The following is a 13,335-nucleotide window of genomic DNA, read 5'->3' as shown; positions in this document are numbered from 1 at the left end:
TTAACAGTTAATGATCATCCAATTGAATAAAGAAAAGCATTATTCACTTCTTAATATAAAGTAAGGGTAGAAAGTACTGAACAAAGTCAGGAGGTTTTGCCTCATCTGTGGAGGGAGAAACAGTTGATGTTTCAAGTCCAGTGGACTCTTAAACACTTAAGCAGAAAGATGTTGGCTAATGAAAGGGCAAGGGAAGAGGACAAATAAATTTAATATTAAAAAAAGTCACCAGGGTTGGAGGATTTGAGCTATATTAAGAGGCTGAACAGGTGGGGCTGTTTTCCTTATAGAGGGGTGAGGGGTGTCCTTATAGAGGTTTACAAAATCATGAGGGGCATGGATAGGATAAATAGACAAAGTCTTTTCCCTGGGGTAAGGGAGTCCAGAACTAGAAGGCATGGGTTTAGGGTATACAGGGGAAAGATATAAAAGGGACCTAAGGGGCAACTTTTTCACGCAGAGGGTGGTACTTGTGTGGAATGAGCTGCAAGAGGATGTGGTGGAGGCTAGTTCAATTGCAACATTTAAAAGGCATTTGGATGGGTTTATGAATGGGGGGGGGGGGGGGGATTTGGAGGGATCTGTTTCCATGTTGTGCATCTCTATGACTCTATAAGGCTTCTCTCTCATAAGAGAGAGATGAGGTGGTGAGTTTAACCTGAGGGTCACCATACCTATGGAAAGGGATGAGGTTGAGAAGGTGGGACCTTCATGTTAACCTCAGCCAGTCCAGGAAATGAACCCATACTTATAGCATCATCCTCCGTTGCAAACCAGCTGTTTGGCCAACTGTGCTAACTGATATAGTGTATTCACTACTCTTCACTGGGGAGACCATCCAGAGATTGGGTGAGTGCTTTGTGGAATGTTTTTTAGCCTGCAAACATGATCCGAGTTCCCTATTTGCTTGATGCTCTAATTTGCTAATTTGGACTCTCTCTTAAATTTCTATCCTTGACCAGTTAAGCTTAAGGGAAGTTCAAGGAACGTTGTCTTATCATTGGATCAGACACCAGGAGAGGGATGCGCATGCACTGCTTATCACCAAGGCCTGTAGCTTTAAGCAAGCTCAGATGTCACTGCCTCTCATTCAACAGTCTAAATGTACTCATAAATAAGCATGCAGTTGGTCCATCCAGGGACAATATTTCAGCTCATGAGAACCTAAGCCACCATGACCATTGGTTCAGACAGCCAGGATACATTCTCGATAATGCAGTCCAGTGCTGGCTGCACCCTCTCCCACGGGCACAGGCTCCTCAACCAGAAGGGGGTTGGCTTTTGCCAGGTCCAGTTGAAAAGAAGAATCCTGCAAGGGAGGTTGGTGGGAGGGGAGAAGGAGGCTGCACAAGGGTTAAGGGAAGAAGATGGGATCTGCTGAGAGAAGGAGACTATAAGAACATTGTGGTGGAGGAGGCTACAAAGAGGTTGGGAGAAAGGGAGGCCCCAATGGGACTGAGTGAAAGGATGAGTGTAAACAGTTTTAAGTCGGCCAATGAAAGAAATATTCAGCTAACCTGGAAAACATGAGAGTGTTGCAGTATTGAATTAAATCTCTAGTTTCAGGCTGCAAATGTCCAGGAAATACTATTTGGGAAAACGTTGTGAAAGCTGTTGTCATGAACACTGTGGTAATTGTCCATTGTAAATCTGATATTGAGATCTGAGATGTAGAAGTAGTAGTAATTGCCTAGTTAAAATCTTCCAGTTTTGCGTACTTATGATAGTCTGTGGCAGGCCTGTTTAGAGTGATAGGAGAAAGTGAGGACTGCAGATGCTGGAGATCAGAGCTGAAAAATGTGTTGCTGGAAAAGTGCAGCAGGTCAGGCAGCATCCAAGGAACAGGAGAATCGACGTTTCGGGCATAAGCCCTTCTTCAGGAAGGTTTAGAGTGATGGCTATTTGTGTGTTGAAGTGTGCCAATTATTTTGAAAAATATTTTTTGTTGGCAGCTGTGTTGTCTTTGTGCCATTTTAAATTCTGTGGAGTCTAGCAGATGAATGCTCTCCTTGTGCGTTGTGGTTTTAAATTTAATGGAAGGGTGATGGTTATTTAGGAGAAAGTGAGGACTGCAGATGCTGGAGATCAGAGCTGAAAATATGTTACCGTTGTATAATTTGCACATATGCTTCAGTGAAATCTACATTGTGCTGTTGGTGTTTTTCTATTCCAGGAGCCGGTAGTGCTAACAGATACCAACCTTGTGTACCCAGCACTGAAATGGGACCTGGAATACTTGCAGGAGAATATTGGAGATGGGGACTTTTCTGTTTATGTTGCCAAAACGCACAAGTTCTTGTACTATGATGAAAAGAAAATGGTTAACTTCAAGAATTTCAAGCCAAAGTCTAGGAGGGAAGAGATGAAATTCAGTGAGTTTGTGGAAAAACTTCGTGAAATCGATCAAGGTGACAACAGGTAAAGCATGAACCATAGACCTTTTACTGAGCAATTGAAGCACTTGCACAACTTAAATACTTGAATGCAATGCTTGTAAGGTACATATATTAATTTTGCTTGAAAAACTCTGACCCTAGGCAATACAAAAATAAATCTTACATTAATGTAGTGTCTTTCGCAACGTTAGGAGGTCCAAAAGCACTTTAAAAGTAGAAATGTAATGTTGTAAAGAAGGAGGAATGACACACTGTAAGGTCCCGTAAGCAGCAACAAAAATAAAGAAAATGTGAGCAATACTAAACAGAACTGGTAGTATGTATGGAGAGGGAAAAATACAGTTAATGTATCAGCTCAATGAATTTTCATCAGAACTGGGCGAAGTTTGAAATGTAATAGAAACTGAAAGGGGAGAAGGTGGAAAAAAGAACAAAAGGGAAAGTCTCTAATAGGATGGAAGACAGGAGAGAGTAAATGACAGAAGGGATCATGGAGCAAAAACGTAGTATTGGAACAAGGGATAGGTATCGAGGGATATAGATCAAATGCAGGCAAATGGCACTAGTTTAATTGTGAAAACTGAGTGGCAAGAGCAAGTTGGGCGAAAGGGCCTGTTTCTACGCTGTAGATCTCAATGACTCTTAGTAAGGAAATAAAATTATGTACCTTAAGGAGTTCTCAATTACAGAATCATTGGAAAGCAAACAAGAGGGAAAAAGATATAAAAAAATTAAACTAGCTCGGAAAAAGGAAACTAAATATGAGCGTATGTTAAGGTCTGCAATTGTTGAACTCACTTTGTTGAATCCAGAAGGGTTTAAAATGCCAAGCTTAAAGATGCTGTGCTATTCCTTAAGCTTGGTTAGATCTTCATTACCACACGACGGGCAATCAAAGACAGAAAAGTCCTAGAATAGGAACAAGATGGAGAATTGTAATCACAGACAATTGGAAACATAGGATTGCACTTCTGGATTGAAAGGCACTTTGCTGCAAAGCAATCACCCAGCTTACTTTTAAGATTTTCCCCACTGTAGAGAAGACCACATTGTAAATAACAAAAACAGGACAATGAATTGAAAGGTGCATAGGAAAATAGCTATTTCACTTTTTGATCCCTTGGATGGTGAGAAGGGATATTTTAAAAGGACATGTGTGAAAATGAGCAGGTAATCTGTGATGTTGATACGTGTATATGGAGGATGACTGTTCTGTTCTTCATTGAAGAGTACCTTATAATCTTTAACATCCACTTGAGAGGGGAGACAGGACTTTGGTTTACAGTCTCATCGAAAGGTGAATACACCTGTATTATACCATGTGTTCATTTTTAACATAGTTAAAAATCACACAACACCAGGTTATAGTCCCAACAGATTTATTTGGAAGTACAAGCTTTCGAAGTGCTGCTCCTTTGTCAGATAGCTATTAGGGCAGGATCATAGGGCACAGAATTTATATTAAAAGATCAAAGTGTCATTCAGCTGACGCAATGTATTGAACAAACTTAGATTGCAGTTTTTAATCACTAGAAATGAGGTTGCAGCTTGTGATTCATTAATATGTAAATCCCAGAGCTACTTTTAAGTCATATTTCCAAGATAACCTATCAATAAAGGTGACATCTCAGCTTAGACAATGCATTAGAGGTGTGAGATTAGAGTCTTCTGAAGTCTGCCTTTCAAAGACACACAAAGCCAACAAACCTGGATATCCCATCATTATCAGGCAATGGAACCCTATGTGAGAACCTCTCTGGCTATGTCAAGGGTATCTTGAACCCAGGGGACCCTCAGCTTCTGTCGTGATACTACAGATTTCTTACAGAGACTCAGCACCCATGGACCAGTCGAACCAGGAACATTCCTTGTCACAATGAACGTTTCAGCACTCTACACAAGCATCCTCACAAAGACGGCATGGCTGCAACAGTCTCAGCATTCAATACCAACAATTGCTAATCTCCAAGCGCCATCCTACAATTCATCGGCTTTATCCTCAACCACAACGTCTTCACCTTTGACAACCAGTTCTTCATCCAGGCACACGGAACAGCTGTGGGGACCAAATGTGCACCCCATATATGCCAACAAGTTCGAACAAGACTTTTTTTGCTACGCAGGACCTCCGATCGATACTATACACCAGAAATAGTGATGACATTTTATTCCTCTGGATCCATGGCGAGGAGTCACTGAAACAACTACACAGTGATATCAACAAGTTTCATCCCACCATCAGCCTTACCATAGACTACTATTTAATGTCTGTCTCATTTGGGGACACACTCATCTCCATCAAGGATGGGCACCTCAGTATCTCACTCTACCGCAAGCCCATTGATAATCTCATGATGTTGCACATCTCTAGCTTCCACCCTAAACATATTAAAACAGCCATCCCCTACAGACAAGCCCGACATATACACAGGCTGTGTTCAGATGTGGAGGAACACGACGGATACCTGAAGGATGCCCTCATAAGAACAGGATATGATGCTCAACTCATCGATCACCAGTGAGAAGCTGTAATGATCTCCTCAGGAGACAGACATGAGAAATGACTGATAGGGTACCCTTCGTTGTCCAGTACTTCCCGGAGAAACTACACCATGTTCTTTGCAGCCTGCAACACATTATCGATGAGGATGAGCATTTTTCCAAGATCTTCCCTATGCTTCCACATCTTGCCTTTTAAACAATTGCCAAACCTTATACAGATCATTGTTTGCAGTAAACTGTCCAGTCTTCAGGACAACATCGACCACAACAATGTACATCTCTGTCATGGCATCCATTGCAAGGTGTGTCAGAGTGTTGACATGGATACTACCAATATACGGGAGGTGGGGGGGGGCACCACCCAAGACTTGCGCAGCAGGCACTCAAGTGACTCAGCCAATGTCGTCTATCTCATAAGCTGCAGGCAAGGATGCCCCGAGGCATGGTACATTGGCGAGACCAAGCAGACACTATGATAACTGATGAATGGACACTGCGCAACAATTCGCCAAACAGGGATGTTCCCTCCCAGTCAGGGACATTCGGCCTGGGATCTTCGAGTGACCATCCTCTAAAGCGGACTTCAGGATATGCAACAACGCAAAGTGGCCAAGCAGAGGCTGATAACCAAGTTCGGTACCCATGAGGATGGCCTCAACCAGGATCTTGGGTTCATGTCACATATTAATGAATTGAAACCTGCAACCTCATTCTAGTGATTAAAGACTTAACAGCAATCTAGGTTTGTTCAATACATTGCCTTAGCTGTATGCATTTTGATCTTTTACTATAAAATCTGTGTCCTATGATCCTGCCCCACTAAGTACCTGATGAAGGAGCAGCGCTCTGAAAGCTTGTACTTCCAAATAAACCTGTTGGACTATAACCTGGTGTTGTGTGATTTTTAACTTTGTCCACCCCGGTCCAACACCAGCATCTCCACATCATTTTTAAGATGGTTTATCCCCTGTCTTCTTAAATCATTTAAACCATTTTGAACTGTGTTTCGTGAGAATAATGATACTTTCCTCAAAACATCATCTCTGAGACCAGACAAACAAGAATAATGCAAGCTATTTGAGTAGTTGAGTTGGCACAATTAAGCCTAGTCTTGCCTGACCCATGTCAAAGTGCAGTGGTGTCTAGTTAACCATTCAGTATTGTTTTCAAACCTTCCTCCAGTAAATAATTGAAATCGATGTATCGTTTAATGCCACCAGAGCAGTGATTTAAAGCAGGGCCTTTCTGGTATATATCACTCAGTGTCTTCTTAACTGCTTGAGTGGAGGATCCCAGTTTCTGAGTTAGCTTGCCATCTTGACAGCAATAGTTTGCAGGTTTTCAGGTTAGAAAACTTAATTTAACACGAGGGCTTGTTAAAGGCTGCTGTCTCCTGACCAGAAATCCTACATCAGAAGTAGAGACATCCACGAAATGCTGCCCAGACTGTGCTTTCATATTTCTACCGACATAATTTAAAGTTCCGGGAAGAACTTAGCATCCAGTTCTGTGACCAATAACTCAGCTGTGCTCCAGCGACAAAATATCTCGCAATCACTTTTGATCATAAATTAATCTTTGATAATCATAGAATGGTTGCAGTACGAAAGGAGGCCAATTGGCCCAACATGTCTATAAGGATTGTCTGGAGGAGTAATTTAACGGGTATGCTTTCTCTCACCCTGTGTACTTGTCTGATTTCTTCTAACCCAATTGCCTCAATGACTTCCTGTGATAATGAGTACCACATTCTAACACTGAGTAATGAACTACTCCTTATTCCATGATTGTATTTATTACTTACTCTCTTGTAAGGTCGCTAGTTTTGGCTTCTCCCATAAATAATTCCTGTCCACCCCATTCACAATTTCAAATATCTCAAATAGGTCACATTTCAGCCTTTTTTTTTTCTTGAGAGGAATCCTAACCTGTTCAATCTTCTTCTCTACTGTAGTTTCTTAGTTCTAATACTTGCTCTAAATGTTTCTGCTTACATCTGGGTTTTTATTATATGAATATGAGGACTCTATACAGTATTAAGTGAAGATTTGGTGGCCACACCTCTAAGGGGCCAAGGTCAAGACCAGTGTGAATCTGATTTATACACTGTTTTCTACCACCTGGGACAGCAGAGCCAGTGCACCAGGAACTGCTTCACTCACCCTAGTACACCAACAGCATTTTATCGCTCTACAATATGGTTCAGGAGCCACCACATTAACATGGGAGATATCCATCTCCAGGAATTCATGAGGATTATAAGAGATTGAGACCAACACAGCTTACATAGCTTCCTGTAACATATATTGAAGTGTCTGATGTCTGCAAAAACATCCAACTCGAGGAAGATCACCAGCTGTCAGCTAGGTAGCACTCTCAGTGTTACAGGACCTTAAAATCAAAATCCATGCATTGGTCTGAAATCTCAAAGTCCCTATTGCAACACACTGCATGCCATGTAAACTGACAACATCCCTGCCCCAGTGCTACACAGTGACTGGTCCGAATGGTCTAGTCCCAGGTTATGAAGGTCCACAGAAAATTTGGACGACCTCAACCTGCTGAGGGTGGGCAGGGAAAGCTGTGATCACTTATTCTACCATGGAACATGAGGAACAGCCCGAATTGTGACTGTGGCCGTCCAAGTCAAGCCATCACCCACAACCTGACCTCCTGTCCTGAGCTATCTAGTCCCAGTGATGTCACTGTTCTCACTGGACCAGCTGAATGGATTGTTAACATTGTTATCAAACTAGCTTTCTCAGCCATACAAATTAATAACAACTCATTCCAAGCTAATACAGTTTTCTGACTCTCAGTAAAAGGTTTATAGGCCCCTGTCACAAAAGCATGTATTTGCCTCTTCTACTGTATAGTGTAAAGTTTTATAGTGGAAAATATTCTTCAAGTGTTTGCCATAGCATTGATTTTATGCCTAATTAGAGTCATAGGGATGTACAGCATGGAAACAGACCCTTCGGTCCAACCCGTCCATGCTGACAAGATATCCCAACCCAATCTAGTCCCACCTGCCAGCACCCTGCCTATATCCCTCCAAACCCTTCCTATTCATATACCCATCCAGATGCCTCTTAAATGTTGCAATTGTACCAGCCTCCACCACTTTCTCTGGCAGCTCATTCCACACACGTACTACCCTCTGGTCTGGTGCCTGATCGTTTAATTGTATATACCAGATCACTTGTGATTATGTTGTACTCAGGATGTTTTTATTTAAATAATAATTCACTACTATTGATCTTTCCTTCAGTTTTCACAAATGGCTTCATTGAAATGTGTGATTTAACAAACAAAAGTTGAGTTTCTGGACTTTCCACTCTTAAACAGGAACATGATCTTCCACATTTGGTTTTCTTTGTTTCTTTGTTGTCAGAGTTACCACAGCAACGCTGGCCAACCATTTGGAAACTTCCTGGTGTGATGTGATTAGATTAGATTAGATTAGATTACTTACAGTGTGGAAACAGGCCCTTCGGCCCAACAAGTCCACACCGACCCGCCGAAGCGTAACCCACCCATTCCCATACATTTACCCCTTTACCTAACACTATGAGCAATTTAGCATGGCCAATTCACCTGACGTGCACATCTTTGGACTGTGGGAGGAAACCGGAGCACCCGGAGGAAACCCACGCAGACACGGGGAGAATGTGCAAACTCCACACAGTCAGTCGCCTGAGTCAGGAATTGAACCTGGGTCTCTGGCGCTGTGAGGCAGCAGTGCTAACCACTGTGCCACCATGCCGCCCACTAATGATGCAGGTTGCGAACTCAGATAATGTTATTGACTTGCACAGACCCATCCTGGACAATCATATGCTTGCAAGCTAACTCAGTCAAAGTAAAATGGTTGTCCCCATTCTGTTGGGCTCTCTATCAGCCATAATTTACATTTGGACTTAAGAGCAAGTTAATCAGAAGTGAAATTGGCAGTTGACACCAAACCCAGGATGGGTTGGGAGTTGCTGCATGGTGGGATGCTGTAGCTAAGATTGAGGATGAATACAGCATAGTGCAAAAAGAGATTAGAAAACCAACAGATTGGGCAGTTAAGTGGCATTTTGATATCGCTAAATGTGAACTGATGTACTAGTCAGTAGAATCGGTACCTACAGCTTGGAGCAGGAGTTGCCAGCACATCAGTTGGGAGCAATTGGTCGCACATCATCTGCCAATGAGTTGCTCTGTTGCTACTTCCAACCAACCTTAATATTAAGGTCAGTAATGGAGGCTAGTCACCAGCACCACTAATGGGAGGAAGGATAGTGAGAGGAGGACCCCAGTCAGGAAGAAGCTAGGTGAGTGAAGGAAGGGTGAAACCATCACCAGTGACAGGAACCAGAGGCTGGGAATGCAGGTCTATGTGACCTGGGAAGCAGCCAAATAGGTTCTGATGTTTTTATTTAATCAGAGTAAGCTCTTGTTAACAAAAGGCTTAGTGGTTTCTAGGAAATTTAACAGGCTCCAAGTGCAAAGCGATCTAGAATTACAGGAGAGCAGCAGTATGCAGTTAGAATAACAAGATAAATGAGATGTACCTATAAGGGATGTTTATTCAACAGGAATGAAAATCAAATTGCTCCGAATATTGCAATTATGAAATAAACAGAAAATACTGGAGCTACTCAGAAACGAGTTAATACGGACTGTAAATACAGGATAGTGAGTAATAAATACAATCAGGAACTAAGGTGTAATTTATTTACTTGGTTTTGGAATGTGGTATTCACTACCACAGGAAGTGGTTGAGGCAAATAGGTAAGAGCAGACTTGTCCAACAGTTGGGTAAAAACAATAACTGCAGATGCTGGAAACCAAATTCTGGATTAGTGGTGCTGGAAGAGCACAGCAGTTCAGGCAGCATCCAACGAGCAGCGAAATCGACGTTTCGGGCAAAAGCCCTTCATCAGGAATAAAGCCAACAATTGGCCCAAAGGCAAGAATGCAGCCTGCCAAGGAGTCCTATCTGACTCTTGACCAAGATTCTACATGGAGGGGTATGGAAAAGTCTGTAAGCAACTACTCCTTACAACTGAGGCCATTTCTGTAAAGCTTTTGCTGCTGATGGGCCTTTTAGTTGGAACAGCTACAAGCTGTGCGAATATTCCTACCTTCATATAAAACATGCGTCCAATTTGCAGAACGCCTGCATTCTGTGCTCAGAAGAAATCTTGAGCTTCTTGTTGCCTGCCACTTCAACACAATGTTCCCGAGCCAACATCTCAGACTCAAGCTTGATGCAGTGCTTCAGCAAAGATCAGTGAATATTTTCCCGATTAGCAGCTATTGATTCTCTCAGGCTGACCTTTACCTGCCCAATCTTTCCTTTCCTTTGTCTGCACAGTTGTCTCCCTAGGCCCATCTCCACCTATTGTTCACATATCCTCTTCTTCCCACTCCATCTTCAGCATATATATCAACCTTTTCCGAGCTACAGACAGTTCTGAAGAAGGGTCACTGGACCCAAAACATTAACTTTGCTTTGTCTCCACCAGATGCTGCCAGACCCGCTGAGTTTTTCCAGCAATTTCTACTGATATCCCTGCCTTCATTTCAGCCTGAGCACTGGACTCACAAAATGGCAGTGAGCCTGCAGTCACTGGGGCAGACTGCGAGAGACAGGGTTCCTACTAGGTGGGTGAAGCAACGAGATTGGGGCTTGACTTTGTCAAACTGGGCGCGGAAATTGTTTCAATGTTGAGCAATGAGTTGGGAGTCAGGCAAGACCTTGTGGGCACTGGCCCCTGAAGGGCTGCAGTTAAAAAGCTAAAGCAGGGCTTCCAGTTCTGTGCAGCATGTGTTTGAGTGGGAGAGAGGGAGAATATGGGAGTGAAGCTGTGTAGGAGGGAGGTTGTGAGAGGAGAACTGAGTTTATATCCGAATGCTGAAACTGAGTAAGCCAGGCATATACACCTTTTCCCTCCTCCTTCCCATCCTCCCTTAAAGAAAACCTCCCAGAAAACAGACTGAGAGATTAGGAAATCCTAGACTAAAAGGCAACTACATCCAACCTCCACTTTCATTATGCCCTCTGCCAAGACCATTTTGGAGTTTGCCACTCCAGTAGACTTAAGAACAGAAGTAGGCCATTCAGCCCATTGAGTCTTCTGTGCCATTCAGTGAGGTCATTGCTGATCTGACAATCCTCAGCTCCAGTTTCCTGTGTTGCCTGTCTCAAGAGACAACAGTATATACATAGACAACGATACAGCAGCGACTCTCAAAGGTCTGTAAAACTTAATTTATTACATACTGAAATGAAGAACTAATGCTTTTAACTACTAGAGATATCTCAATCACTGTCTTTCATTGCCCTGGATTCTGTGACTCACCCCAAGTATTATTACCCAGGAGAATTGGCAGCTGGCCAGGCTGGAGCTCTTCTCAATATCTTCACTGCACCTCCTGATGTAGAATACCTCTTGCAGTGTTATTCTTTCAAGTCCTGCTGAAAAGTCAGGGGTCTCCTAGGCTGCTTTACACACAGGTCTCTGTGCCAGGTGTATGCCTTATTTAGGATTATCTGTTCGCGAAATGTTTCATCCTTATTTGGTACAGACAGCAGTTACTGATTTCCTGCAATCTTAGCTCTTAGCAAACCTGAATGATTCAGCATAATTCAATTCACATAACAGCCTTTTATCAGTTCCTGTTATCTGCAGCCTGTTCCAATCCTGATTCCTTTACTGATTAAAAATCTGACTATTTTGACCTTGGATTTATTTAACGACTCAACCTCCAAAACCCTTTGCGGTAAATAATTCCACAGATTCAAACAGCCCTGAAAGAAGAAATTCTTGTAGGAGCAAATTACTGCAGATGCTGGAATCTATACTGAAAACAACAAATGCTGGAGATCACAGCGGGTCAGACAGCATCCACGGAGAGAGAGCAAACCAACATTACGATTCCTCATCTCTTGTCTTAAAAGGGCGACCCCTTATTCTGAGATTGTTCCTTCAGGTCCTAAGCTCTCCCAGAATGGGAAACAATCTTTCTGCATCTAACCTGTCAACCCCTAAGAATCTTGTATGGTTTCAATAAGGTCACCACTTAGTCTTCTAAACTCCAGTGTGCACAGGTTAAACCTATTCAATCTGTACTGATAAGATAGTTCCTCCATACCTGGGATCAGCCTGGTGAACCTTCTCTGCGCTACCTTACCAAGACTTCCCTGTATTTATCCCTTTGAAATGGCGAAGCAACGTCAGTGTTCAGCCCCAGTTCCCTTCTCTAATAATCAAGACTAGGAATGTAGTCTGCTTCCTTGCTCTGTTTTTTAACCAGTAAGGGAAAACAAGGTTTTACTAGTAAGCTGTTTCACTTGGTTTTAGTGGTTATTTGTATTAATTACTTGTTTACTTAAATTATCGATTGATTGTATTGTAATTTTTAAATGCATGTTTATCGTTACGTCAAACCTCATCTTTCTGAAATTTGTTCACTTTTGCGCATGCGTGCACACACCCATACATACACAGTTGAAATAAGGCACCTCAAATGAAAAGATTTGAAAAGCCTAGATTAGAGCCTTTCAAAAAGAAATAAGACAAGTACAAAGTGACAGATAAATTGGAATAGCTGAGTTACTGCTGCAGAGAACCAGTTTGGCTATGATGGGCTGAATGGCCACCTTCTGTGCAGTTCGTGTTCTGTGCTTCTACACGAGGGAAAGGAGAATAAAAAGATAGGGTAAAACGCTGAGATGTAATAGATAGAATGAGAGGAGACATGTGGAGCATTAGCAGTTGGCTCAGTTGGGCAATTTCTGTTCTGTGATTTCTGTGTAGTTCAGAACAGCAAATTTCCTTGAAAAAATATGAATTTAACCTGTTTAGTTTTTTTTTAAAAATTTGATCACATATCACCATAATCCTGACCTACCTGCAGGCAAGATCTTTATTTCACTCTTTTGCACTCGCATCTTATGATTGTCAGCTCCACTTAGTCAAGATAACTTTAACACAAGTGAAATGAATTAGCACTTACAAAACAAAATCCATAAACCATTAATCAGCAGACTATCAAAGTAGCTGCATTATGCTCACCTGTTACACTGACAACAGACAAAGAAAATCTTTGATAAAAATATGCATGAGATTCATTTTAACTCTTAAAAGATTGAATGGTTGGTAAACAATTGGACACCTTGTTGATGGGCACTCATTCTAGGTATTTCTTGTATGTAGCTACCCACTTTGGGCAGCACCAGAGGTGACTCACATTTTGTAAAGTTAAAAATCACACAATCCCAGGTTATGGTCCAACAGGTTTAATTAGAAGCACTAGCTTTCAGAGCGCAGCTCTCCGAAAGCTAGTGCTTCCAGTTAAACCTGTTGGACTGTAACCTGGTGTTGTGTGATTTTTAACTTTGTACACCCCCGTCCAACACCAAATCATGACTAACATCGACACA

The 13,335-nt window shown here is 42.2% G+C and overlaps 1 protein-coding gene across 2 annotated transcripts in view; it reads left to right on the top strand.

Annotated features, from left to right (window-relative positions):
* The window catches only part of hif1an (hypoxia inducible factor 1 subunit alpha inhibitor), a 79,162-nt gene that overhangs the window by 47,066 nt on the left and 18,761 nt on the right, over positions 1 to 13,335 (top strand). For both annotated transcript variants that reach the window (XM_072583090.1, XM_072583089.1), the window contains exon 2: positions 2,174 to 2,418. In XM_072583090.1, coding sequence (XP_072439191.1) covers positions 2,174 to 2,418 — 245 coding nt within the window. The remainder of the gene's footprint in view (positions 1 to 2,173; positions 2,419 to 13,335) is intronic.

The sequence above is a fragment of the Chiloscyllium punctatum genome, chromosome 13 (assembly GCF_047496795.1).
Source record: "Chiloscyllium punctatum isolate Juve2018m chromosome 13, sChiPun1.3, whole genome shotgun sequence".
Taxonomy (NCBI): Eukaryota; Metazoa; Chordata; class Chondrichthyes; order Orectolobiformes; family Hemiscylliidae; genus Chiloscyllium; species Chiloscyllium punctatum.
This window is presented reverse-complemented; position numbering and strand designations above follow the sequence as displayed.